This window comes from Podarcis muralis, chromosome 9, assembly GCF_964188315.1.
Source record: "Podarcis muralis chromosome 9, rPodMur119.hap1.1, whole genome shotgun sequence".
Taxonomy (NCBI): Eukaryota; Metazoa; Chordata; class Lepidosauria; order Squamata; family Lacertidae; genus Podarcis; species Podarcis muralis.
In genome coordinates this window covers 15,555,685-15,580,125 of record NC_135663.1, presented here as the reverse complement: position 1 = coordinate 15,580,125, position 24,441 = coordinate 15,555,685, and the positions used below count along the sequence as shown (strand labels likewise).

Sequence of the window (24,441 nt, the reverse complement as noted above, 5' to 3'; positions counted from 1 at the left end):
CGTTTATCTTCCCGCCGGAGTGGTACCTATTTGTCTACTTGCACTTTGACGTGCTTTCAAACTGCTAGGTTGGCAGGAGCAGGGACTGAGCAACAGGAGCTCACCCCATCATGGGGATTCGAACCGCCGACCTTCTGATCGGCAAGTCCTAGGCTCTGTGGTTTAACCATAGCGCCACCTGCATCCCATAATCATACATACACACGGAGGGGCCACTGTATATAATATAATCATACATACACACATATTATATACAGTGGACCCTCCGGATACCAACTAAATTCATTCCGGGGGTCCATACTTAACCTGAAAAGTCTGTAACTGGAGGCACTGATTCTGGGCACGTGCATGGGCAATAGAGCGCTTCTGTGCATGCGGCGAAACCCATAAGTACAATGGTACCTCAGGTTAAGAACTTAATTCGTTCTCGAGGTCTGTTCTTAACCTGAAACTGTTCTTAACCTGAGGTACCACTTTAGCTAATGGGGCCTCCTGCTGCTGCCGCGCCGCTGTTCTCATCCTGAAGCAAAGTTCTTAACCCGAGGTACTATTTCTGGGTTAGTGGAGTCTGTAACCTGAAGAGCCTGTAACCCAAGGTACCACTGTATACACTTCCAGGTTTGCTGCATTTGCAACCCTAAAGTTACGTATCCAGAGCGGTACGTAACTCAGGGGTCCACTGTATCGCTAAAGAAGCTATCAGTTGTCACACTCTAGAACTGGAGAACCGCAGGCTGGGGGGGGGGGAGAGAGAGACTGTCAAAAAACCATGCCTCCACATCAGGCCACAGCTCACAATGCCTCTTGTGTCCTTTGCTTGCCTGGGGGGGGGGGGGTTGGAGATATACATATAGGTGGGTGCAAAGAAACCTCTGGCTTTTGCATGGTTGGAATGTAGCTCACTATACAAAGAAAAGAGTCCTAGCTGTTGCTTTGCCCACTTTTTGTCTCTGCCCCCCCACCCCGCGCACCAGTGGTGCGTTGCCCCCATGAGGGAATGCAGCCTCTACAGGCTTAAAAAGGTTCCCCACCCCTGCTCTAGCAGGACTGGGGGGAAATATGGGGCAAAGCTATGCAGATATTGCGATGGGGCTTTGCAGATGACAGTGCAGAAGAATGAATGGAACTCAGGCATAGTCCGTTTCCAGCGATTCCTATCAAGCGCAATGAGACACTGAAAAATCTTGTTCCCCTTTCTCCGGTAAAAGAGTTGGAATCACCCAGGTCTGGTTTAGCCTCAGCCACATACATGCCAAAAGGGGTGGCACCAAAAAGTGCACTTTTTTTAAAAGAACCTTTCCACAATTTCATAATATAAATTTAAAGGGGGGGGGATCTTTAAAAATATTAATGCATACAAATAAACGTGATTAATTTCTTTGAAACTCTTAACAAAGATGAATTAATTGCTGTGGAATTATTTGCACAAGCCATGAATTCCAGTTGAGGTCAGACAGGCCCCCTCCCTACAGACTCTCTGGCACCTACTGAAGAGATTTTAATTTGTAGTTAGTTTCTATAGTTTTGACTTTTATTTTTAATATTGTATCTTTACAAACCGCTTAGACACTTTGGTAGTTATAGTGTCCACATAGGCAGTACTTAACTGTTTAAATAATTATATTGCTTAGTTTTAGTGAGCTATATTAATTATCCCTTCCACCACCCTACCTCCTCACCTAAAACATTAATTCTAATTCATTTGTAGTAGGCTCAGTAACGAATATCCCATACACACACCCTGCTGGATTTTGGGTGCTCTCCTCATTACTGTCAGCTTGGTGAGAATCTCTTCTGAACACTTTCCAATACATGGACACAGACAGGCATAACCTAAGAACATCAGAAGAGCTCTGCAGGATGAGACCAAAGGCTGCCTAGTCAACATCCTGTTCTCATAACCGTCAAGACACTCCTTCACAGCTGATCCATGAAAATCAACTGCAGGGGGGCAGAGGCAGTCATTGCTCAGACCAGCACTTCGTCAGCTTCAGTGATTCCATCCCTATTGATCAGATGATTGATCTGCTAAGCAGTGAAAGGACAATTCGTGTTCCCATCATAGCGCTGAGCTGGGCAGAGAGGCTGGAAGCTCTGCGCACTGTCCAAGGTTATGCTAAGGATTCAAATCACTTTGTTCCCCACAGCACTTTTTTTCTTTCCCAGTGGCAGTGCTGGGACAGCTGGGACATAGAATATTCCAAAATAAAAGTGCTAGATCTGGAAGAGATGAGGGGGGATGACGTACTTTCCTTCCCAAAAACGAGACTCAAGCCACAGCACCATCACACCATCTCCACTTGCCACAAATGTAGTCCAGCCCACTGCCAGCCAAAGCATTCTGGCAAATGTATGTTTTGCCTGAAGGATGGCATGTCACAAGCTCTAGATAACTGCAACATCTTTTCTAGAGGTCCAGAGCCTCCTGAAATTTGGGGGCATGTGTGGGAAACAAACAACTACCTATACATTGGCAAAGAACAGGTTTCAAGAGTATCCCACATGTTAGCAGCTGATGCACCAGATATCAACAACAACCTGTGTCGACTAAGGAGGAGGAGCTACTTCCCCTCTGGACATGCCTGGCTTTGCTTTTTGATGTCACAGAAAGCAGCTTTAGATCAGTCAGCTGAATGATGACCGAGTTCTGAAGTAATACAAAATAAATTAAAGCATATATTGCTTTTGAATGGCATGCCATAGATGCAGGTAAGTTGAATGCTTTTGGAACCATTGGATGGGACAGAGAATACTAGATACCCATCATGAAATGTCACTAAGAGAAAAATAGCCCGCATGACTTTTTGATGTGGGATAGTCTCCGTAAGTAGGCCTTAGTGGGGTAACAGCTGGCTTATTAATGTCTTGATGTGCCTCCAAAACGAGTTCGCTGCAATGGTACTTAGCACCCCTGAGTCTGCAGCTTGTTTCTTCTAGACTCCACAAGAGGGGAAATCCAGGAATCTTTCACCAGCAGCTTCAAGAAATGCACATTCGTGCATTTACTCAATGCACAGTGTGTTCTAACAGCATATAAAAACAATCACATGGTGATGTAATGCCAAGAACTTTTCATAACCAGAATGAATGAGGGGGAAAAGATAATCAAAATCCTACTAGGTACTATAGAAAATATTTTAGTTCTCAGAGCAACAATACAAACACACTAAAGTAGAGTTGAAGAAAGCAACACTACAACCTTTCAATGCCCTCAGTTTTTAAATCTCTCAGTTGCTCACAAAGTAGGTCTGAACTAATTTTTTTGCGCATTTGGAGCAGTGATACTTAGCCACAGGTGGCTAGACAAAAAATAAAAATCTCCCAGAGCAAAGGCTGTGTTTTCAAACTGAAACAAAACTGCATGCATGTAGAACTGCTAGAAGACAAAACTCCTTAGAGATAGAAAATAAAGTGAATAATTGATAAAGCATCATTTTATTTATCAAGTAAAAGAAAGACCTATAAGTGAGGAGGATGAAAACAAACTAGGCACGTATAAATCTGCCAGATGATGATTAAATATTCTCACTGTATCAATATCCTGAAAAGGTAAAAAAAAAAAACTACAGTGAGCAGTAACTAAGGTTTAAGTAAACACAGCATTAACTGTAACTAATTAGCCCATTAACAAGGCATCTCCAGAAGCCATTAGTCTAGTACAGCAGTTATTAGACTTTATGGCCTTTCCACAGGCCTGCAATCCACACCCAGCAAGCACCTTCAAAAAATCCAAGTTCCAGGATGCCATTTTAATTTCCCACAATGCCCCAATGTAGTATTGGCTATGAGACTTTATGGAAAAGTTCACACTGGGCACGGGCTAGATTTTATCATTTGAGCCTTTCTTGAATTGAAAGTTGGAGGGTGGTATTGAGGGAGATTCCATGTTCAGACAAAACCTGGCGCAGAACAGGTAGCTTCTCTACAGTGTAAGGGGCATCTGTGTCAAGGAGTTGGAAGTACATAGGCCCAAGAGATTCTTACCAGAATCAGACTTTTCCTGTGATGTAACAAGTCTTGGGATGCAAGCGGTGTCCATGGGGAAACTTCAGAATAGGTCTTGTTGCCTTTAAAACGGATCCCATTTTTATTTTACTAAAATCAGACTGTAGTATTTGAGTATGGTTTGCCCCACAGGTGCCACATGTTATCAATGCATCACTAACCTAATTCTAAATAGTTTTAGAATTTCTCTGCAATGGAATAAAGATCACATAGGCCGCCCTCAACCTCCAAAAGCCCAACCTGAAACAAAAACAGCAACTTGAAAGTTAACACTAGCAGTCACTACACCTTGCCCCCCCCCCCCACTTTCAGAAAAAGGTCACACAAGCATTGCTTCAGAAGCCACAAGATCACAGCAACTTTGCAAGACGTTAAATGCAATATTTTCCATCTCATTTATACCAACCTCTCAGATAATAAAACAAAAACAAACATTTCAGGCTAAGAAAATCGCAGCATATGAGTAACTCTGGAACTGTTAGCTTCAATAGCATTTCGCCTTGGAATGATTTAATAGCTCCAGAGTTTTATTTTGTGTAAACTCAAGCAAGCGTGCCAATATAAGAGAGAGAGAGAGAAAGAAAAGTTTTCCGTGCTGCTCATAATGATTCAGCAGTTATTATTTTTATAAGCAAGACAGGTTCCCCTGCCTAGCCAGGTATAGTACCTTCTGCCACAAGAGACTTAGAAGCTTGCATATATATGTATGTATTCTGTTCCTGGAGCTTTTAGGAAACGATGCCAACAGAATCCAGGACTGCTGACGCCAAGGAAAACGGCTACAAGCCTGTCAATTATCTATCAAACTCTTTGCAAAGGAAGGCTGGGAAGAGGAGGAGGAGGAGGAGGAGGAGGCGTGCGACTGCCTCAGCCCCATAAGCCATCCTTGTTTACGAGTCACCTATGCAGGGAGTTCACTGGTACCTGTTTGCTTAAGCACGACAGCCCACAGAAGAGGAAATCCTTCCATGGCTATCTGTAAACAGCGCTGGAAGGACGACACCTGCCTGCAGCTTGCACCAGCTCGATAACCTGCTGGGCAGCCCACCTCACCCTTTAAAAAAAAAAATCTCTCCCCCCCCATTTCCACAGCTGCTACGGCCAATTTTGTATTTGTGCGGGGAGGGGAGCGGGGCCACTTACCTCCGTGAACATGTCTTACTGCCTTCCTACATGGCAAGAGAGGTTTCCTGTTTTCATACATTCCCTTGTCAGCTGTAATCAGTGTCAATAAGGTTAGCGTCTTTTGTGCTAGCGGCTGGAGTGTCGGCCCTGACAGGAAAGAACTTTTTAATCTCTTCCCTCACACTGAGCCATGCGAAGCCAGCGAGCGCTCCCAGGCATAACTCCCTTGGCTCCTCTCCTAAAAAACGCTCCCTCAAGTGCGCGGTTGCTAAGCAATATCTGCCGTGCTGTGTGTGTGTGTGAGTGAGTGTGCGCACCCCCAACACACACACACGTTCCCCGCCGCTCCTCTTCGTAACGTTTGAAATTGGCAACATCTGTCCCTTTGGCGGTTCTGACTTACGCAAAGGACCGTGTGCGGAGTTTTTATTTTTAAAAAAATTAAAGCAGAGGAAAAGAGCACGCCGTTTCATCTGGCCTCCTCGAATGGCTGGTTTTGTTAATATTTCATTTCCAGTTTTAAAACAAAAGCAGCGGCCGCTGCGCCCAGAGGAAGAGCAAGGAGGGAAAAGCAAAGCCCCGTAAAGTCCGGTGGGAATCGCCGACAAAAGCACATACAGCAAAGTAGTTTATTTTTTCTTTGCTCACTCTTTCTGGCTTGGGTTTGTTTATTTAAAGACGGCTTTTTCCACTCTCTCTCTTTTTCAACTTTTCTATTGCTCCCCCAGATAAATAAGTAGCTGTATAAATAAAGCGGTTACAAGCGACTACAATAAATACATTAATAGCACCGGTTTTCGTTTACTGTATTAAACTCAGCTTGTTTTTGTTTTTAAAAGTGTCCACTGCGACTGATAGCTGTTTCGCCTTAAAAATTAATCTTGTGTCAGTCTGTGGTTATGTCTGTGTGTTTGTGTGTGTGTGTGTGTACACACACACCACACACATGACAAGAATGAAAAGGGAGCTTTTGGTTGCTGTGAGGGTTTTTTGTTTTGTTTTGTTTTCCTGCCATTGTCAGAATACCTTTTCATGCTGGCATTTAGAAATCAATCATGAGGAGGTATTGCATTTTATACATGGCCCATCTCACCTCAAAACCAAAACATGAACCGACAGAGAAAGGGGAGCTCTGCCACTGTTTTGCTGTATTCCATGTTAAAAATTATCCTTTTTATGATTTATAATTAAAAAAAATATATATGGATCGAGAGCTTTAGTTCTACAGATGTATAAAAAGCAAAGAGGGGAAGCCTCACTTCTAGTATCCCTACTACCACCTGAAGATCCATTTTAGAGTTGGGGTAAACAACTGAGAAGTCCCCTGACCAAATCAGGCATACCAAGTGGGAGAATATGTCACTTTCCTACATACACACAAAAAACAGCTGGCGGCCTCTTTTCAAAATGGCCCTCAAGGAAAATTAGTAGCTCTAACCAGAGATCTAGAGTCAATAAGTGTTGCGGGGATATCAGCATGTTGTGTGTACAATAGGTTGGATTTTGCATTTCCAAGTAAGATGGAGCAAAATTAACTGAAAGGAGCTAAATAATTAAAACATAGGAGGAAAGGGAGTTTCGGAGGCATGTTTCAAGAGCTGGATTTCGCTCACACTGTTTGCACTAGGCACCAAGGCTAAAAAAGACACCTCATGATTTTAGCCATTAAAAAAGGAAAGAAAGAAAAAAGAACAGTAAGAGCGCTTATTAACATTATGAGTAGTCCCCATGTTGGCTAACAGTTTGATAATACGTTACAGCACACCAGGCCGAATCCAATTCAAAGAAAGGCACACAATTTATTTCTCCAGTGGCCTTATATGTGCCTACCTCTGTGGTGAATTGAGGCACTGAAATAACATTGCGCTACCAGCTTGAAAATAGTGGTCTGAAATAATATATGTAAAATTGTTTAAATGCTTCCTCAAAACCATTTTCCCTACTCGATTCCCACACATATATTTATGTTTATAAAGAGAGTCCTGTGGCACCTTAAAAACCAACATATTTTAATACTTAAAGTTGCCACAAAAATGTACGAATTGGTGGCAAGTTCACATAGGCAGCCCTTGTTATTAACCATTTCTGGCTATGCAATCACACAGAAAAATACACAGTGGGAACTGGCATTAAATCACCGCAAATGTGCACACACACCCCACACACATACTATTGGCCGTACTTTCTGCCTGTGACACTGGGCACACAGTGTTGGCCTAACCAAACATTATGGAGAATTCTGCAATATAATAACCAGCAAAACTTCAGACTCCCGAAATGACCCTAAACAGAGGTTCTGTTATAAAGAACTAGAAACTGGGTTAATGTCATAAGCTTTTCAGCAAGGGATTTAACCACCCTGCAAGTGTTTAGAACTTTAATAATGCAAGTGGAATCTACAACAAAATGTTGCAGCATGAAGAGCTCCTATTCATGAACTCTCCTAGTCCTGCCCTCACACCTCAAGACATCCAACGTTCTGCAGGTTGTTCTTTGTTTTTTTTAATGTATTTTTTATTAAAGATTTTCTTGATTTACAAAGGTATGTGCAATGCCTCTCACTTTTTTTTTTACAAATCGTTTTCATTTGTTGAGACATTATGAAGAATAGGGGGAAAGAGGTGGAGGGGGGAAATATGAGTGGAGTGGGGTCAGGTAGTGATGTTTCTATTTTACTTAATATATGTGGGGTTTCGTGTCAGCGTTGCTTGTGCAGGTTCTCTGCTATTCACTTGTGCTCCTTTGGTGGTGAGAGAGGTTGGGGCTGGCCTAGGGTGTGGCTGTTCATTTGTGGTTGGCTGTGGTGGTCTTTGTTTTCATGTGTGAGTGGGGTGGGTGGGTGTTTTGGATCAGGTTAGCCATATTGATTTGTATGCTGTTGGTGGATTTTTGTCATTGTCTTGTTGGGCTGTGTATGTGATAAAGGGGAGCCATACCGGGGTGAAGACGTCTTCTTCTATTTGTCCCCATGTCAGTTTCATGAAGTTTATTGGTTAATTTTTCTAGTAAGGCTGTTTCCCATACTATTTGGTACCATTGGTCCATGCTTACTCCTGACAGGTCTCTCCAGTGTCTGGTTTGATGTTTCTCGCTGCTGAGAGTAGGTGGGTTATGAGTTCTTTATGGTGTAAGTGGGCATTGTTGTCTTGGAAGATGTTTAGTAGGGCCAATTGCAGGTTGTTCTTTGGGGGGGGGATTCCCACCCCTCCCCATTTTTATACTTCTTCAAACATTGGTGTTTTCCCAAGTATGCTAATTAATTTTTTTATTTCTCATGGGTGGGCAAGGCAAAAGTGGGTGGCGCAATGGATTTGAAACAATGGATTCGATGCTTCCCTTTGTACACTAAGCTACATTCCAGGCATGCTAAAGTCAGGATTATTTTTTCCCCTGAAATCCATTTCTCCATCCTGGGAAGCAACTGGCATCATTGACATTCAAGGACACATTTCAGAAAGGCAAAAGCACAAAGTGAGGGTATGGAGGAAAGTCACTGAGGGATGTGGCTTGCAAGAGAGTCAGCTAGACAGAGGCTTGGAGGGCCTCATTCACTCCCTGACCCAAAGTCTCCTCCTTCAACGCTACCACACTGGTTCTTGATATACCGATTCGATCCAGCATTATCGTCTCAATAGCACGGTTTGATCTGAGAAGAATTACACAGGAAGTATCAATTCTCATACCGCCTTGCCTTCTTCTGTGGTCTGCTACACAAGGCAAAGGGTGCAAGGATCAGGCGCAAGCATTCTTGCAGAAGAGCAATACTGCACTTTTCATGCTGTTTCAGAGCAATGCATTTGATTCTGCGGCAGTGCAACACTGCACCGTGGTCTCCCATCTGTCAGATGAAAAAGATTAAGAGGAACAGCAGAGCAGGTTGGGAGAGCTGGCAGAAACCTCCAAGCCCAAGTCAACCAGTAGATACCAACATAGTTCATCAGTTCCACATGTTCTGGCAAATTTATTTGGATGCAAGCCTGCAAGCACCTCCACTTGGTGTCTGTGTGTGTGTGTGTGTGTGCGCGCGCATTAAAATCTTAGTTTATAGGAAGTTTTTTTGGACAGAAGACCTCAGAGCAGCACAGAAAGATGCTAAGAACACACAGCACGGTTTAAAAAAGAGGAAAACCTAAACCTTACAACTAGCCTTTCTTTCCCGTCTCCCAGAAAATACAGCAGAAGTTATCCACCAGATAGCCAGTTCACATTACCTGCCTATGGTCTCCCCCCCCCTCTCTCTCTCTCTCTCCCCCTTTTTTCTCCCCCCTGGCAATCCAATGCTAGCTCAGTGCTAGGTTGCTGCTCTGCAAGACTTCTGCATCACAACTGAACTTACCAACTCAAGGTAAGGCTCTCCCTCTTTTGACCCTTCAACATCAAGCATCCTGCAACCCACTCCTCCTGCCTCAGGGGCCAGGTGCGCACAATGCTAATTCCAGTTTGTGTCAAGGCTAGCCAGTGGAGAAGAGGGCCGCTGGATATTTCAAGTTTAAGTTATTGGGGGGGGGGGAGAGAGAAGGGGGAAGCTTACCTTTCAGCAAATGTACCAGCCCGGATGTCGTTGCCCACCAGAGAGCAGCAACGACCAAACACCACGTTGGCATGGTGCAGGAGGGAAAGAGTGTACTGCTCTCTTTGCATGGCTCAAGCAGGATTGCACCCCTTGTCAATAAAGGGAAAACAGATACCTTAGTGGCACTGCTGAAAACCTTGTGGCAGGGGGTATTTAAATGCCCTCATATTATCCTGATTTCAAAGTGGGGCTTTCCCCACACAAAATCTGCCACTGATTTTTTTTTTTTTAAAAAAACCACAACACTGTAAAAATGGATTACAAAAGGGTGTGCAAGCGAAAAACAGACTAAGCAGCTAAATGTCTGGTCTCACTTTAGAAGCTGGAGGACTAAATGCTGCTGTATTTCTGGGCATTGTTCTTCGCTCCCTCCCCGGCCAAACCTCTCACTCCCTCCATTGTGTGCTACATCCCAGCCTTGTTGGAAGCTGTTCGCCTCTCATCTGCTCCTAAGTATTGCTCAAGTTTTTCCTGCTGGTTCTTGCTTATCCTCTCTCCTTTCATGTCTGTGCAAATTCCATCAAATCACAGAACGATCAACAGCTTCTCATTAGCAATTCTAACCTATCACTTTCGGCAAGCTGTGCCCCATAAAATAAAGGCCAAGTAAAATAACAGGAGGCTTTCTTTATGTTCTCTTTCTCCTACCTGGGGTTGCCAGATGTTCTCAATTTAAAGGGCTGCATGTATTCGGAAAGATTACTACTCTGCACAAAGTGTGTCTCTCATCTCAAAACATCTGATTACTGACAGCACTCCAGAAAGCAATATGGCAGGTTAAGAACATCTCTCTCCTTCTCCCTCTCTTTTACTTTTATCCGGGCTATATTTGCACTCACACTCTCAGCTTCTAAGAACATCGGCTTATCAGCATGATTATCCTCGAACCAGAATGCACACTTCATTCTGTTTCACCAGTCAGGGACCACAGAGCCAGTCCAGCCACAGTTTAGTATGACAATAACCATCTTGAGGCTCTTGTGCTCCATATAAGGAGTTTGGAAGCTTTTTAACTTCCACTTTTACTTAACCACAGTTAGTTGTGTCATCTGAGCCAACAAACTGCTGTTACTGTTGAAACTATGGCTTCTTTGAAGCAAGCCAACTTGAAAGGAGGGCTTCACATCATGCTAAGCTATGGTTACATGATGCCTATATAATGTTTAATGGCTGCATTAGGATGTCACACTAAACTACGGTTAGCGTAACCTCCTAACGCAGCCATTATACTCGCTATGGGAGTGTACTTGAATGGCAGCATGCAGTATTAGCATGTTAGCATGTTAATGAAACGCATGCTTTACAAAATGGGGAAATGTTGTGTTGTTGATCTTTTAAAAAGGGCTCCCATTCCCCTCTTTGAAGATTTAAAACAATGATTTAAAAGCCACTCAACCGTGTTCGCTACAAATGCCACCTCATGCTGAAACTTCCAGCTGCTGGTTTTGAAGTCCATGGAAGCATTATTAAACGTTGATAAGCCACAGCCTTCAACGCAGCTGTGTTACATGCAAAACTGCAATGGGCTCACTTTGGATCTAAGAAATGCAACATGGATGCTTAATAAAGCACGATTACTAAACGCTCTTCAAAAAGCAAAATATATTTCAAACTCTTTGCTTGGCCTGCATGCAACATGGTCTTCTGCAGAGAAACAGGTTTCTGCCCTCTAGCCGACAACAACTTCTGGCAAAAGGCTCCCCAGCCAAAAACGAGAAGGCAAGTCTGTCCTAGCTCTACTATGGGCTCATTAGGTGGCCAAGGGTAAGCCACCCAACTCAATACACTTCATCTCTAATCTGAAATACAAGAACAGCAGTGATCCTACTGACATAGGATTACTGTGAGAGCAAGCACACACAAATAAAGATTGGGAAATAAGTAAATAATCCAGGAAGTGAAAAAGCAGGAATGGCCAATCCTGTGCAGTTTCCTGTCTGAAGAACACGTGACCTTTCACCTTGAAGAGCAACTCCCAAACACCAAACAGAATTAAGGAAAAGCCCTCTAAATGTAGTTAAGAAGGGTTGTAATAGCTGCAGTCAGTCCCCCCCCCCACTCCTCCTTGCAATGTCTCAAAATTCAAAGTACTCCATGGCAAACTGGGCCGTTTTGTGGACCCCAAATGTGGCCACTCTTTGGTCAGCAGCTCACTAGTCAGAATAATTCCAAAATGAGGCAGGCAGTCTCTCCAGTTCTAAATATAGGGCTTCACATGAAACAGCAATCTTGTGATGGGTCATGCATATATGAGCAGGTGTGGGCAAGTTCACACCCATACACTGCAAATTAAATATCTATTTTAACCGGTGGTTGGTTTTTTTAAGGGTAAATGCCATTGCATAGCTTCTTGAATGCTGCAAGTTAGAGACAAGAGAATTTGGAACAGCAGAAAGGCTTGTGTATAGATTTAGCATGAGTACGAAGTGAGTCATAGCATAGCTATCCACTGAGGATTAATTGACTCTGTAGTAAAGCTGATTCCTCTGTTCAAATGGAAAGGCTGAACTTGTCAGTGTTGCCGTAAGCAGATGCCGTCAACAATTAAATTCACAGCTGCAGGTGGCAGCACACAAGCCTCGAAAACTCAGTGAGTCAATCATCGTTTGATGAAAGTGATGTCGAAGGCAAGCACTGGGGAAGAACAGTGCCTATCAAAAACAGGGGAGAACAAAATCTCGAATGCGTTTAGGACCCAAATGCAGGAAAATTCCAAATCATACACCAGCATCATAAGTAAACTATTAGCTGGGCAGTAAAGAAACAGAGGCCTCCTCAATTATGGCGTCCACGTCTAGGAGATTAGTAGACCCCCTCTGTAGTTTGCATTCCATCAGCAACTGAAAACATTTTGGCTCAGGCAAGTTTTTTGTTTGACCACAGTTTTGAGTTTATCTGGGTCTGCATTGTTCTTAGTTTTTATTCTGTAATTTTTCTATGCTGCTTTGGCAGCTTGTTTTATTATAATGCTTTTAATCTGCTATGTTTGCTGCTTTGGGTGGTTTAATTCTCGAATCAAAGTTTATAAAGTTATCTAAACAAACTCACACGCATAAAAACCAAGAACAGAAATATTTAGCCTTGTAGCAATAAATATCCATGCAGGTTTTTCCCCTTTGGCTCTTGGCTCCTCTTAACAGTTTCACTCTGGACTAATCAATACATAATAATTCCAACCACCTGATTGTGGTATCTGTCATTTATTATTGGTTACCAAAATTGCCCCCTCCTCCAATAAACACAGACAATAAAAACCAACACCCACACACAAAACGCCACCTGAATCCATATCACTTTTGTCTAAAGTCTATCCTTGAGCTGCTTTTAACAAGCCTGCACAACCAGGTGCATAACAGCTGTTGAACAGGGCCTGCTACACCTTTCTCATTCTGGCAGGTATAATTGAAAGAGGCGGCACGCACCTCAGATCTGCTCAACTTCCTTTGCCATCAACTTTCCCCTGTCTGGAAGGTCTAACAAAGTGCTTTTTAGATGAGGCAGAAGCAGCAAACATTCCAATTCCTCAAGCAGTGTCCTTTCCTACAGATCCCAAAACCAGTGCCAGAAAGGATGCACAGAAAGCTTCAGATTCTCACTGGGAATTATGGGACTTGGCAGTCCCAGTTCCTGATGGCAAGATATGCTATTGCCAGGAACTTGGAAGCACCAGCTGCTGATGTCTCCACCTATCCTGACATTTTTGGGTCCTTGAGCTAGGGGGAAGTAGCAGCTGCAGAGGGGTGTTGGAGTGTTTGCCTGAACTTTTTTTTTAAAAAAAAGCTTTGTTCCACTTTTGCTGTGAATGGGAGGGCAATTGTCCATTCCTAGCATTGAGTAGCTTCTCAGCCCACAATATTCTATTAAAAGTTGGCTTCTCTGCAGCAAGTTCAGCTTTAATGATTGTACTGTACAGTGGTACCTCGGGTTAAGCACTTAATTCGTTCCGGAGGTCCGTTCTTAACCTGAAACTGTTCTTAACCTGAAGCACCACTTTAGCTAATGGGGCCTCCTGCTGCTGCCGCACCACCGAAGCCCGATTTCTGTTCTTATCCTGAAGCAAAGTTCTTAACCTGAAGCACTATTTCTGGGTTAGCGGAGTCTGTAACCTGAAGCGTATGTAACCTGAAGCGTATGTAACCTGAGGTACCACTGTATATTGGTTAAACCTAATTATTATTATGGATTGCCCTAAACCAAAACAAGTAAATATGAATAAATCACTTTACTGCACCAAAGGAAAACCAAAACAAAGAGCAGCAATTCCACTAACCTCAGTCGCTTCAACAGGCATTTTCAATTTGGGCAGGTTGGGCAAGTTGGGCTTGACGTTTGTTTTCACGTTTGCTATTTTCCCGTAGGACTGTTCGTGGTATTCCTCAGGAAGCGGCTTGAGCTCCGGCGACTCGTCCGGAGCTTGATCTTGACCATCCATTGGCCTCACGTAGGCAGTCGGTTTCTGCTGTATTGCACTGGTTTTTGATGACAACGATGCAGGGAAAGTCTGGGAGGAAGGCTGGGCAGCAACAGCTACAGGAGCATTCAAGCTGTCCTGGGTTTCATTCTCACGTGTTCCAGCCACCAGCTCCAGAGAAGGGGAGCTATTCTGCCTGTGGTTTTTGTTGATGCTGCCGAGAGACCTGGAATTGACACGTTGGCTGGAATGTAGAGGCGACAAGGGAGCTACAGGGGAAGACAACGAGGACAGCAAGGGAGAAAGTTCCAAAAGGGAGGGCTGCAACTTGCGGGCTTCTTCAATGCATCTTTCATTCTTCTTCTGGCCTCTGCTGTTCTGGCCTTCTTGAGTCTTGCGGCTCTGCTCTTGACTTCGCCTCTGGTTGCTGGGCAGCCCGCCGCTTTGTGAGCCCAGTTCTATCCTTGAGTGAATTTTTTGGTGGTGCAGAGAGTTGCCCGCAGAGGGAGCACCTGAAGCAATGGGTCCCAAGGGCTTGCGGTGATGGCTACCATTCTGGAATGAGGCAGGTACCACGCTGCTGGTCTTTTCAGGCAAGAGTGGACGATCTGGCTTGCGCTGAGGGATCAGAGACATGACGCTTGTGGGGATCCCTATGAAATCTTGCTGAGACTTGATGGCGATAAGCTCCTTCATCTCTTCGTAATTGCCAAACATCTTCTGAATCCGGCTGGATAGCTCATCTGCTTTGTTGTTCTGAAACAGGGAGGAAAACAACCGCGAAGTGGAAGAGGTGAAATTAAACCATTCCCGCCCCCCTCAGTTCACCAAGGATGTCCTCACTCCTTAGCAGATTTTGCTACTATGCAATGAGAGAACCAGGGTCACAGAAAAGCATTTCTGCTTATGTGGTGCTAACCAGAAGGTGAATTGAAGAGTGTGGGACAACACAGGTTAACAGAAACCTAAATTCAAGTAGCCCGATACCTATAATCGCAATAAAATATGTACAATTTTTAAAAAACTAAGTTTCAGTTGTCCAAGTTTTTTCTTTTTAAGTCATGCCACTGCTTTTATACTCAAATGACCACATCACTGAGAAGCTGGAGCTCTCTTACAGCTAGAGTGAGACTGCGAGCCCAGCATTTTCTGGTAGCAATTCCCCAGTAAAACACACAGAGGTCTTGCTAAGCCCTGCAACATGAGTTCTTTAAAGCAGGGAAGCCAGGCATTGAATCTGGGATCTTCTGCACTCAAAGCACATGGTCTCGCATTGTGCTATGGGCCCTCTCAGGTTCACTTCTTGCTGATCGATTTCTAGCTGCACATTTTTATTTACATCCCCACAAGCAAGAAAGGCTTGCTTCTGAAAGAAAGCTGAAGGTATAGAGATAAGAGTCTGTGGTTTCCTTGAATTGGCAAGGACCCCACAGCCACTGCCCTGGAAACAGCAGAAACGCATTAGGCAGGGCAAAGAGGCCAAAGACTCAATCTGTAAATGCAACAACTCCCTGCTGCAAATCCTGCTGTGCAATGTGAGATGGTGCAGATACCTTGTAAGGTTCTCCAAAGAGAGGGATATCAGCAGGGAATGATTCTTTCTCCTGGAGAGCTTCCTGATTCCTCCTCTCTTTTGCTTGGATGCGGAGCAAATTTCTCTCTTCATTGTACAAGCTGTGGGCAGAGAGAGAAAGAGGGGAAATTACTACCTAGGCTATGCTTCTGCAATTAACAAAGTACCTCCTCAAGCCAATAAGGGCTTTCTAGAATTGCAAAAGGCAGGTAGGTAATTAAACTAAGCAGGGACCTTGCGCTCAGTAGCTAAGCAGACAACATAGTTGGACAACACAGCACATAGATACATGCCTGCAGGCATGCTGGGGAGACTCAAGGAAAGCAAGACATGCTTGCATAAAAAGTCTGAACAAGAAAATACTCTAGCAAACCTTTTGTATACCAAAAAAAAAAGACTTTTCCAAGGTCCACACATAACTGTTTGATGTAGCCTTTACAGAAGTACTGAGGAGGTGGTTCACACACCCTAGTCATCATGTTCTTTATTCCAGACACTCCATGGACCCAAGAGATTAGGGACAGGCAGCTCCCATTGGCCTTGTTTCTTGCCTTGCAGAGGAGTAACCCAGTAGATAAGAAGCTCTTGCTGTTAAAAAGTAGTTGTTTACCAGAGCTATAGATGGCTTAGTCCTTAGCATAATATGTGTAACACAGCTCGCCATGGGAGTGGGGGAGCTGAAATAATAATAAGCCATGCAATGGGGGGGGGGGCACACTGATGAGACACCTCCCGAAACCCAAACAGCTGCCTTTATAGAGATTTCATCAGGCCTACTTCTGCTTCCTTTTAAAAACACATTATCTCAGAGATCACCATGAGGTTGAAATCTGTGGCTTTGTGTTGCATGTTATGAAGCACATACAGTTCTGCTAATTCATTGCAGCCAAAATGACCCCAATCATCAAATGCTGCTCCAACTTTTCCTCAAATGCTTCAAATTACGAGGTTTCCACAGCCTCCCTGGACAGGTTTGTTCCACTTGCCAATTGTTCTCATGCATGGAAGGATTTCTTTCCCCAGTGTCTACCTTCCCACAGGGATCCTGGGAATGGGAACATGCTCTGGCCGAAGCCCTAGAAAACCACTCGCTGTCAGTCAGTGTAGACAAGAGCTAAAAGGAACAATGGTCTGACTCAGGGTAAGACAGCTTCGTATGTTCCCTATAGATATGCCTGAGAAACAGCAGGGGCTACCCTTGCCTGCCCACTTAAGTCCATTATTTCTTGTCTCATCTTCACACACACACACACACACACACACACACACACACACACTGCTACCGCCTGCCCCCGGCCCCCAACAGCCTGCTTCTAGCTGAGATTGTGAAAACTGCAGCAAATCCATTTTCCCAAGAAGAAGCAGCCACTTTTTGGCTTTCACGCTTGGACTGAAATTTGGGAGTGTTATTACACACAGTCATGCACTGGGAACAAGGGAAAGAAACCACTGTCTTTTCAATGACTTTATGTGTAAGAAAGCTCATGGAAAAGGCCGCAGAATGTTGATTTGTTCGGAACAACCGCTACGTGTGAACCAGGGCCTCTAAAACAACTGTTATTATTCTCCTATCAACACAAAGCTGAGAAGGCAGATGTGCATTGCCAGAGGACAACAGTGTTATGTAAAATATCTGGCAATGCATCGCCGCAGAGCCCCTGTACCATTCTTCTTCTGCCTTGCATACCCCAGCCGTTAATGCAATTCAGCAGAAAATGCTTCCACACCAGTCCCATTCATTTCAGTGGGTTTTAAGCAGGCTTTCTTGGAAGGCTGCTTTGCTCTGTCATCAGCCCTTATAGATTTGTCTCACTAAGCGGCCGCCACCAATTTGAATCAGCTCCTGCACCTCTCTGTTTGGAGATTTGCACAATGAGTTTCAACAAAATGCCTGGATTTTTTTCCCTTCAGGTAACACACAGACAGAGGCTTAACAGCTTTGCTGAAATCAAAACATTATTCTTCCACCAGACTGGCTTATTTTAAATTAAAATTTTATTCCCACCATTCTTCCAGCTGGCCCTAGGCGCCCCTGGGGAGATGCCCCACCTAACAATGCCAAGCCTATGAAAATCTCATAGAATCTATGCAACTTGCTCTTGGGCAGACTGAGGGACAGTGAACCGGCCTGAGTCTAAGCTTTGTGGATGAGCAGAGATTTGAACCTGCATCTTCCCGGTCTGTGTCCAAGTCTTCACTCACTAGGCCACTCTGCCTCTCAAGTAATCAATATTTTTAAAGGTACCAGCCTGAGCTCTTCCCTTAGAGGTCTTCAGAGATTAGGAAGCTGGGTACGCAGAACAGGACCAACTCAGTGGCTGAAACCAGGTTCTGAAATTCCCTATATTGGGAGACCCATTAAGTTCCCCCACCCGCAGATTTCTACTGTGGTATTAAAGCCTTTGTTTGCTTTTGTTTTGAAGACACTTTCCTGCGTGTTCCTTGGGGAAATTGCAAAGCAGGGGTAGCATATAAGTCACTTCTTGGACTGGTAGATATATTGCTTGTTTGGGTAAGTGGTAGGTATCTCATTCATGTAAAAAAAATAGGTAAAGGACCCCTGGACGGTTAAGTCCAGTCAAAGGTGACTATGGGGTTGTGGCGCTCATCTCGCTTTCAGGCCCAGAGAGCCGGCGTTTGTCCACAGACAGCTTTCCGGGTCATGTGGTCAGCATGACTGAAATGCTTCTGGCGCAACAGAACACTGATGGAAACCAAAGAGCCCAGAAATTCCGTTTACCTTCCTGCCGCAGTGGTACCTATCTACTTGCACTGGCGTGCTTTCAAACTGCTGAGTTGGCAGGAGCTGGGGCAGAGCAACGGGAGCTCACCCCATTGCGGGGATTCGAACCGCCGACCTTCTGATCCACAAGCCCAAGCGGCTTGGTGGTTTAAACCACAGCGCCACCTGCGCTCATTCATGTATCACATCTTGATCCCTTTCCTCTTCTAGCACTCTGGCTGATGGCTCAGCCCCCTAACCACTCTACTAGCTAGGTTAGGTTGGGGAAAAAGAAAGAGCCAGAGATCCTCTTAGAGCAGGGGTAATCTACCATTTTAGGGATGCGGGTGGCGCTGTGGGTTAAACCACAGAGCCTAGGACTTGCCAATCAGAAGGTCAGCGGTTCGAATCCCCGCAATGGGGTGAGCTCCCGTTGCTCAGTCCCTGCTCCTGCCAACCTAGCAGTTCGAAAGCACATCAAAGTGCAAGTAGATAAATAGGTACCGCTCTGGCAGGAAGGTAAACAGCGTTTCTGTGTGCTGCTCTGGTTCGCCAGAAGCGGTTTAGTCATGCTGGCCACATGCTGGAACGCCGGCTCCCTCGGCCAGTAAAGCGAGATGAGCGCCGCAACCCCAGAGTCGGTCACGACTGGACCTAATGGTCAGGGGTCCCCTTTACTCTTTAATCTACCTTTTTATACCAACCACTCACAAATACATCTTTCTGGATGCTAAAATTTCCTTACTGCCCACCAGTGCTCAATGGAAGGAGGATTCATCTTGTGCCGTAGAATCCCCTACAGCCCACCTAGAATCCTGAATCGCCCACTAGTGGGCGGTAGGAACCAGTTTGACAACCCCTGTCTTAGCGGCTCCAAATTTGAGCCTCTGTTCCTCAGACCTACAACAGGCTTTCTATGCATGGCACCAAACTGGCTCACAAGAAATGCTGGGGGTGTGCGTGTCACATTATAGACTTCTCAGCATCATTCCAATTTTAGCATATGTGGAGCAAACACAAAGCTATGCCTGCCAACGGCCCACGGAAGGATGAAATTTGACTCTCCAAACCCACGGCGAAAGTCAACAAAACTGGATTCTGCTTAAGAATGTCAGGCATTTTGAATTAATAATCAAGCGCAAGGAAATGTGGCCTTGGGGGAAAGGCATGTTGCTTGTTTTTGTTGGGAGGCACCCCACGAGCGTAACTTGGATGAATGACTTGTTTCACAGCACAAGCAGTGAAATCATACAAAAGTGTTATTGTGGGGTGGAAGTGCAATATACCGCGGGTTAAGAGTGGTGGTTTGCGTGGGCCCACTCACTTCCTCCTTATTGAGGAGCCACGGTGCGGTAATAAGGGAAAGCTAACAAAAAGCATCTTAAAAACATCTTAAAAAGCAGAGACATCACCTTGCCAACAAAGGTCCGTATACTTTAAGCTATGGTTTTCCCAGTAGTGACGTATGGAAGTGAGAGCTGGACCATAAAGAAGGCTGATCGCCGAAGAATTGATGCTTTTGAATTATGGTGCTGGAGGAGACTCTTGAGAGTCCCATGGACTGCAAGAAGATCAAACCTATCCATTCTGAAGGAAATCAGCCCTGAGTGCTCACTGGAAGGACAGATCGTGAAGCTGAGGCTCCACGACTTTGGCCACCTCATGAGAAGATAAGACTCCCTGGAAAAGACCCTGATGTTGGGAAAGATGGAGGGCACAAGGAGAAGGGGACGACAGAGGACGAGATGGTTGGACAGTGTTCTCGAAGCTACCAGCATGAGTTTGACCAAGCTGCGGGAGGCAGTGGAAGACAGGAGTGCCTGGTGTGCTCTGGTCCATGGGGTCACAAAGAGTCGGACACGACTAAACGACTAAACAACAACAATAATGAAAAGGGCCTTTACACCTGGTTTTCAATCGGGGAAACATCTAGGGTGGTGCTGACAGGAGTGCAGCTGCTCAGGTTGAAACCTCAGCTTCCCTCTTAGAATCACAAATTGGCAATGTTACACTGACAGCAGAAGCTACAATTTGCAGAACGCACCTGGCAAGGTATAGACCTAACACCTACCCCTTTTGCCCCATTCCCCGGACTGGACTTTTCGGTCCCTTCCTATCAATACTGCCTTGCATCCAGTTTTGATTCGGTCCTCCTTTTCCTCCCTGCCGAGAAGCCCTGCACTGCCTCCACTGCAAGATGGAGGCTGTAAGCCTTCCTATGCCGCCCAACACCTGCGTCTTTTGCCTTCCACGCAGCTGCGGTGGGAATAGGAAAAATTTGGAAGTTTTCCTCTGACGTATTTATGCTGCTCAAGCGTAGCCACAGCTCTTGCCGTACTTAAGTTCAAGAGGTTCCCACACCAGGAAACTCCCCCTTTTCCCACTGCCAAGTCACTGCTTTCAAGAGGATACAAGAGGAATGGAAAAGAGTTAAGAAACTTAAGGTAACAACGATGCTGCACAGGAGCAGAAACTCAGAGGCCTCTGGAATCATCACAGGAGCAGAAACTCAGAGGCCTCTGGAATCATCACGCTTGTGTTGTGACAAAGCAAGTTAGTTGCTGGCGTGTTATTGGGAAACAGAAGCTCTGCTGCTGCCATGGCAACGGCAAGCCCAGACCACTGACTTAGCTAGATCCATCCATTTATCACATGCAGGGAGGCTGCTTGCTTTACAGTTCTTAAACGTAAAAAGAGAAGTTGTTGACCAGCAACATCTACCTTCCTCCTCTCCCCTTGTGCCTAGGTTTAGTGCGCTGGAGAAAGCTTGCATATTCGTTTTATTAGCAGGGGTTTCTCTCTAAAGGAAGCCACTGCTTTTGCTTACTCGCTGTTCCGCTGACCCAAATATAATGGCCTTTAAACCGCTCGGGTCTGAGTTTCTGCACTACGAGTTAATCTCACCTTGCTGTATTTAGGGCGCATTAAAAATGGCAGAAAGGCAGTTACCTCTCTCTTTCTCCCCCCCCCCCCAGACCAATCCAAAACAAACAAACAAACAAACCAATACCCAAAACAAGATGCAGCCTGAAAAAACTACAATAACAGAATTTCTATAATTCATAGGCCTTTGAAATCCTTTGCTATCATTATATTCCGCTGAGTGATCGCTGAATCAAAAAATTGAATTTAATCTATTAAACATATACAGTGGTACCTCAGGTTAAGTACTTAATTCGTTCCGGAGGTCCGTACTTAACCTGAAACTGTTCTTAACCTGAAGCACCACGTTAGCTAATGGGGCCTCCTGCTGCTGCCGCGCTGCCGGAGCACGATTTCTGTTCTTATCCTGAAGCAAAGTTCTCAACCTGAAGCACTATTTCTGGGTTAGCGGAGTCTGTAACCTGAAGCGTATGTAACATGAGGTACCACTGTAACGGCAACTGAAGGGGATAGGTATGGTTACGTGCCAGCCCAGTCTCTGCTGAGTCATGAGCAAGGCTTTGGGCATCCCAGGCGCCTATTCAGGGTCTGTGCTTCCTTCGGGACAATAAGAAACAGCAGAGTTTGTGGTGTCTTTATGATGTATGGTTTATTTACACACACAAACATGGAGCCTAGAAAGGAAGGGCTCACCACAACAGCACCCCAAAGGATGCCAGCTTATTCCATAGTAGCAGTTTCAGCATCCTTTCTCTGCAGCCTCTATTGCTCTGTGGGGCAACTTTTCCTCTCTGTTTCCTGCTAACATCACACTTCCTAAACTAAGTCCTTCATCTACATGAGGGCTCAATTCATTTGCATCCTAGCATCTTTTTCCTTTGATGCTTGGAACTCCTGATCACCTCACAAATAAAGTTTGTCTCACTTCATTAACACTTGTTGATTTGGCTAGGATTACCATGTCCAATACACAACCCAGGAAATGTGCCTAAACCCAATTAGCTTTTACACTTACCAATGCTTAAAATATACACTTAGATTCTAATTCCTGGATAGTCTGACACATGGTTTTCAACAGAAGCTTAATTAATTAAACACTTCTAACTTGCTAGTGACCATTTTGCAGATTCATACAGACCCTGGTCATATGAACTGATGAAGCTGGCTAACAGGATGTAGGGGGAAAGAAATTCTTCCAGGAGGAAAACTTCCCATTACTCCCCCCCCCCCCCCCAGAGGGAGCTTTTCTATTTCTAAAAATGCACCCTTCCATTAAAAAAGCATTAGTAACTTAATGGAGATGAATCAAATCAACCCCAAACTGAGCAGTTTCAATGTCGAAATTAACTTTTTTTCAGGTGACACCTCCTAGGAAGTGCCAGTATTCTAAACCAACACACAGTATATTTGCAAACTGGAACAGGGAACAGAGGAGGAAGGAAATGAAACCAAAAGAATATGCACAACTAAACATGAATATGGGGGGGGGGGGGAGTATTGGGATGGTTTCATTTCAGATTAAGACAGATTCAATTATAGTCGATGAAAATACACTGACTGGTTTTAAACATGCCTTTTACAAAGCATGGAATCCCATGCAAATCACTATTTTTTCTATTGTTATTATTTTATTTATAAATAGTCAGGTGATTTCATAACATTAGCTGCAAGTCAAATCAAAGCCAACTTAAAATTCTAATTCTATGTAACTGGCAAGTGAAAGTAAAACCCAAACTAAAAAAAAAGTGTGATTGCATTAAACCACATTAAGTGTATTTGGGGGGGGGGACGACTTAACTATTAAATATTTCAGTAAACTCTGAAAAAAATACATAAAATTAACAAGGTGTATATGTATCATTTTCATTTTGCTTACTAAAAGCAAAGCAAACATGATACAACTGATCCTACTCATTTCAAAGTTTTCTAAGCCTCTGCTGAGGAGGGGGGGGGGGGTAAATTCCCAAAAAAATGTGCAAGATTTCCTAAACATCAAAGGAAACCAGCCTTTCTTGTTCCAACATTTGTGACAGCATTTTTTCATTCTATTTTAACATACTGAAGCTGCAACACGGATGTGAATATAAAAATTGATACTATTACATAGGCTGGGCATAACCCAAGCAAAAAAATTATTTAAGGATACCTTTCAGTAAAATTAGTGCTGAAACTCTGAAACTGATGATATTCGAAAAGACTGAACTGTGTAAAAGCAGTACAGCACTGGAATGTTTCAATGTATTGTGTTTTAATGACGAGAATATCATTTCCATTACCATCCAACCTGGCGCACAATTTTTTATTTTATTTTTGCATTTACTAAAATATTTATATGGGGCTTTCAGTATAAGCTATGTCCAAAGTAGCTCACATTAATTTCAATAAAAACAACAACAATAAAATATTTGAGGATTTGGATGATAAAGTGTTTAGAAATGAGTGGTTTACAATAAACTCCACCCCCCCCCGGGTTAGATGACAAGTTCAATGGGACTTACTCCCAGGTGAAGTGCAAACAGGATTGCAAACTCAACAGTGACAGGTGACTGCTATTGCTACTGCTTTTCACCTGATTGAACTGTGCTCATTTTGCCGTTTTTAAAACTAGCAGCTGAAGTGACCCAAACAATTTACTTTCTGACACATTCAGGCTGTGAAGTTTTTTGGAAAAAGGAGCCTCGTGTAGAATGCCCACCATACTAAAACTTCCTTTATTCCATTGGCCCAAATTGCCTCTCGACACAAATGTCCAGTTTGCGACACATTAAGCGCATTATTCATTTAAAACAGAAGCACAAGTGATAGCTGCTAAGTTTTATGCTGCAGGAGGGGGAAGGGGTGGACAAGAAGCTGTAAGAAATGGGTAATGTGCTTCCGCTCTAGAACATGAACCATTTCTCCCTTCCAAAGATTAAGGAAGAACATTTCCTTTTAACACAACAGCAGGAAATCGAGAGACTTAATAAAGCCCTTTTCTCATTAAAGCTACACCTTCCCTGCTATGAGAAGAGAGCGATTAAAGTTTCCCAAGAACAAGGGTGGAGCTTTTCCCCTACCTTTTCATATAAAAAAATATCAAGATTATCTTTTCTAAGAGCAATAAAAACTAGCCATTGATATGTATCATCACATTAGTCACACACCCAGTC

At 44.2% G+C, this 24,441-nt stretch overlaps 1 protein-coding gene across 8 annotated transcripts in view; it reads right to left on the bottom strand.

Moving 5' to 3' along the window:
* The window catches only part of AFF1 (ALF transcription elongation factor 1), a 147,325-nt gene that overhangs the window by 64,089 nt on the left and 58,795 nt on the right, over positions 1–24,441 (bottom strand). For 7 of the 8 annotated variants that reach the window (XM_077933811.1, XM_077933809.1, XM_077933815.1 and 4 more), the window contains 2 exons: positions 15,668–15,788; positions 13,974–14,870 (listed from right to left, as the gene is read on the bottom strand). In XM_077933811.1, the coding sequence (XP_077789937.1) occupies positions 13,974–14,870; positions 15,668–15,788 (1,018 nt within the window). Of the gene's footprint in view, positions 1–5,148; positions 5,401–13,973; positions 14,871–15,667; positions 15,789–24,441 lie in introns of those variants that run through there. The other variant, XM_077933817.1, reaches the window with a different exon arrangement.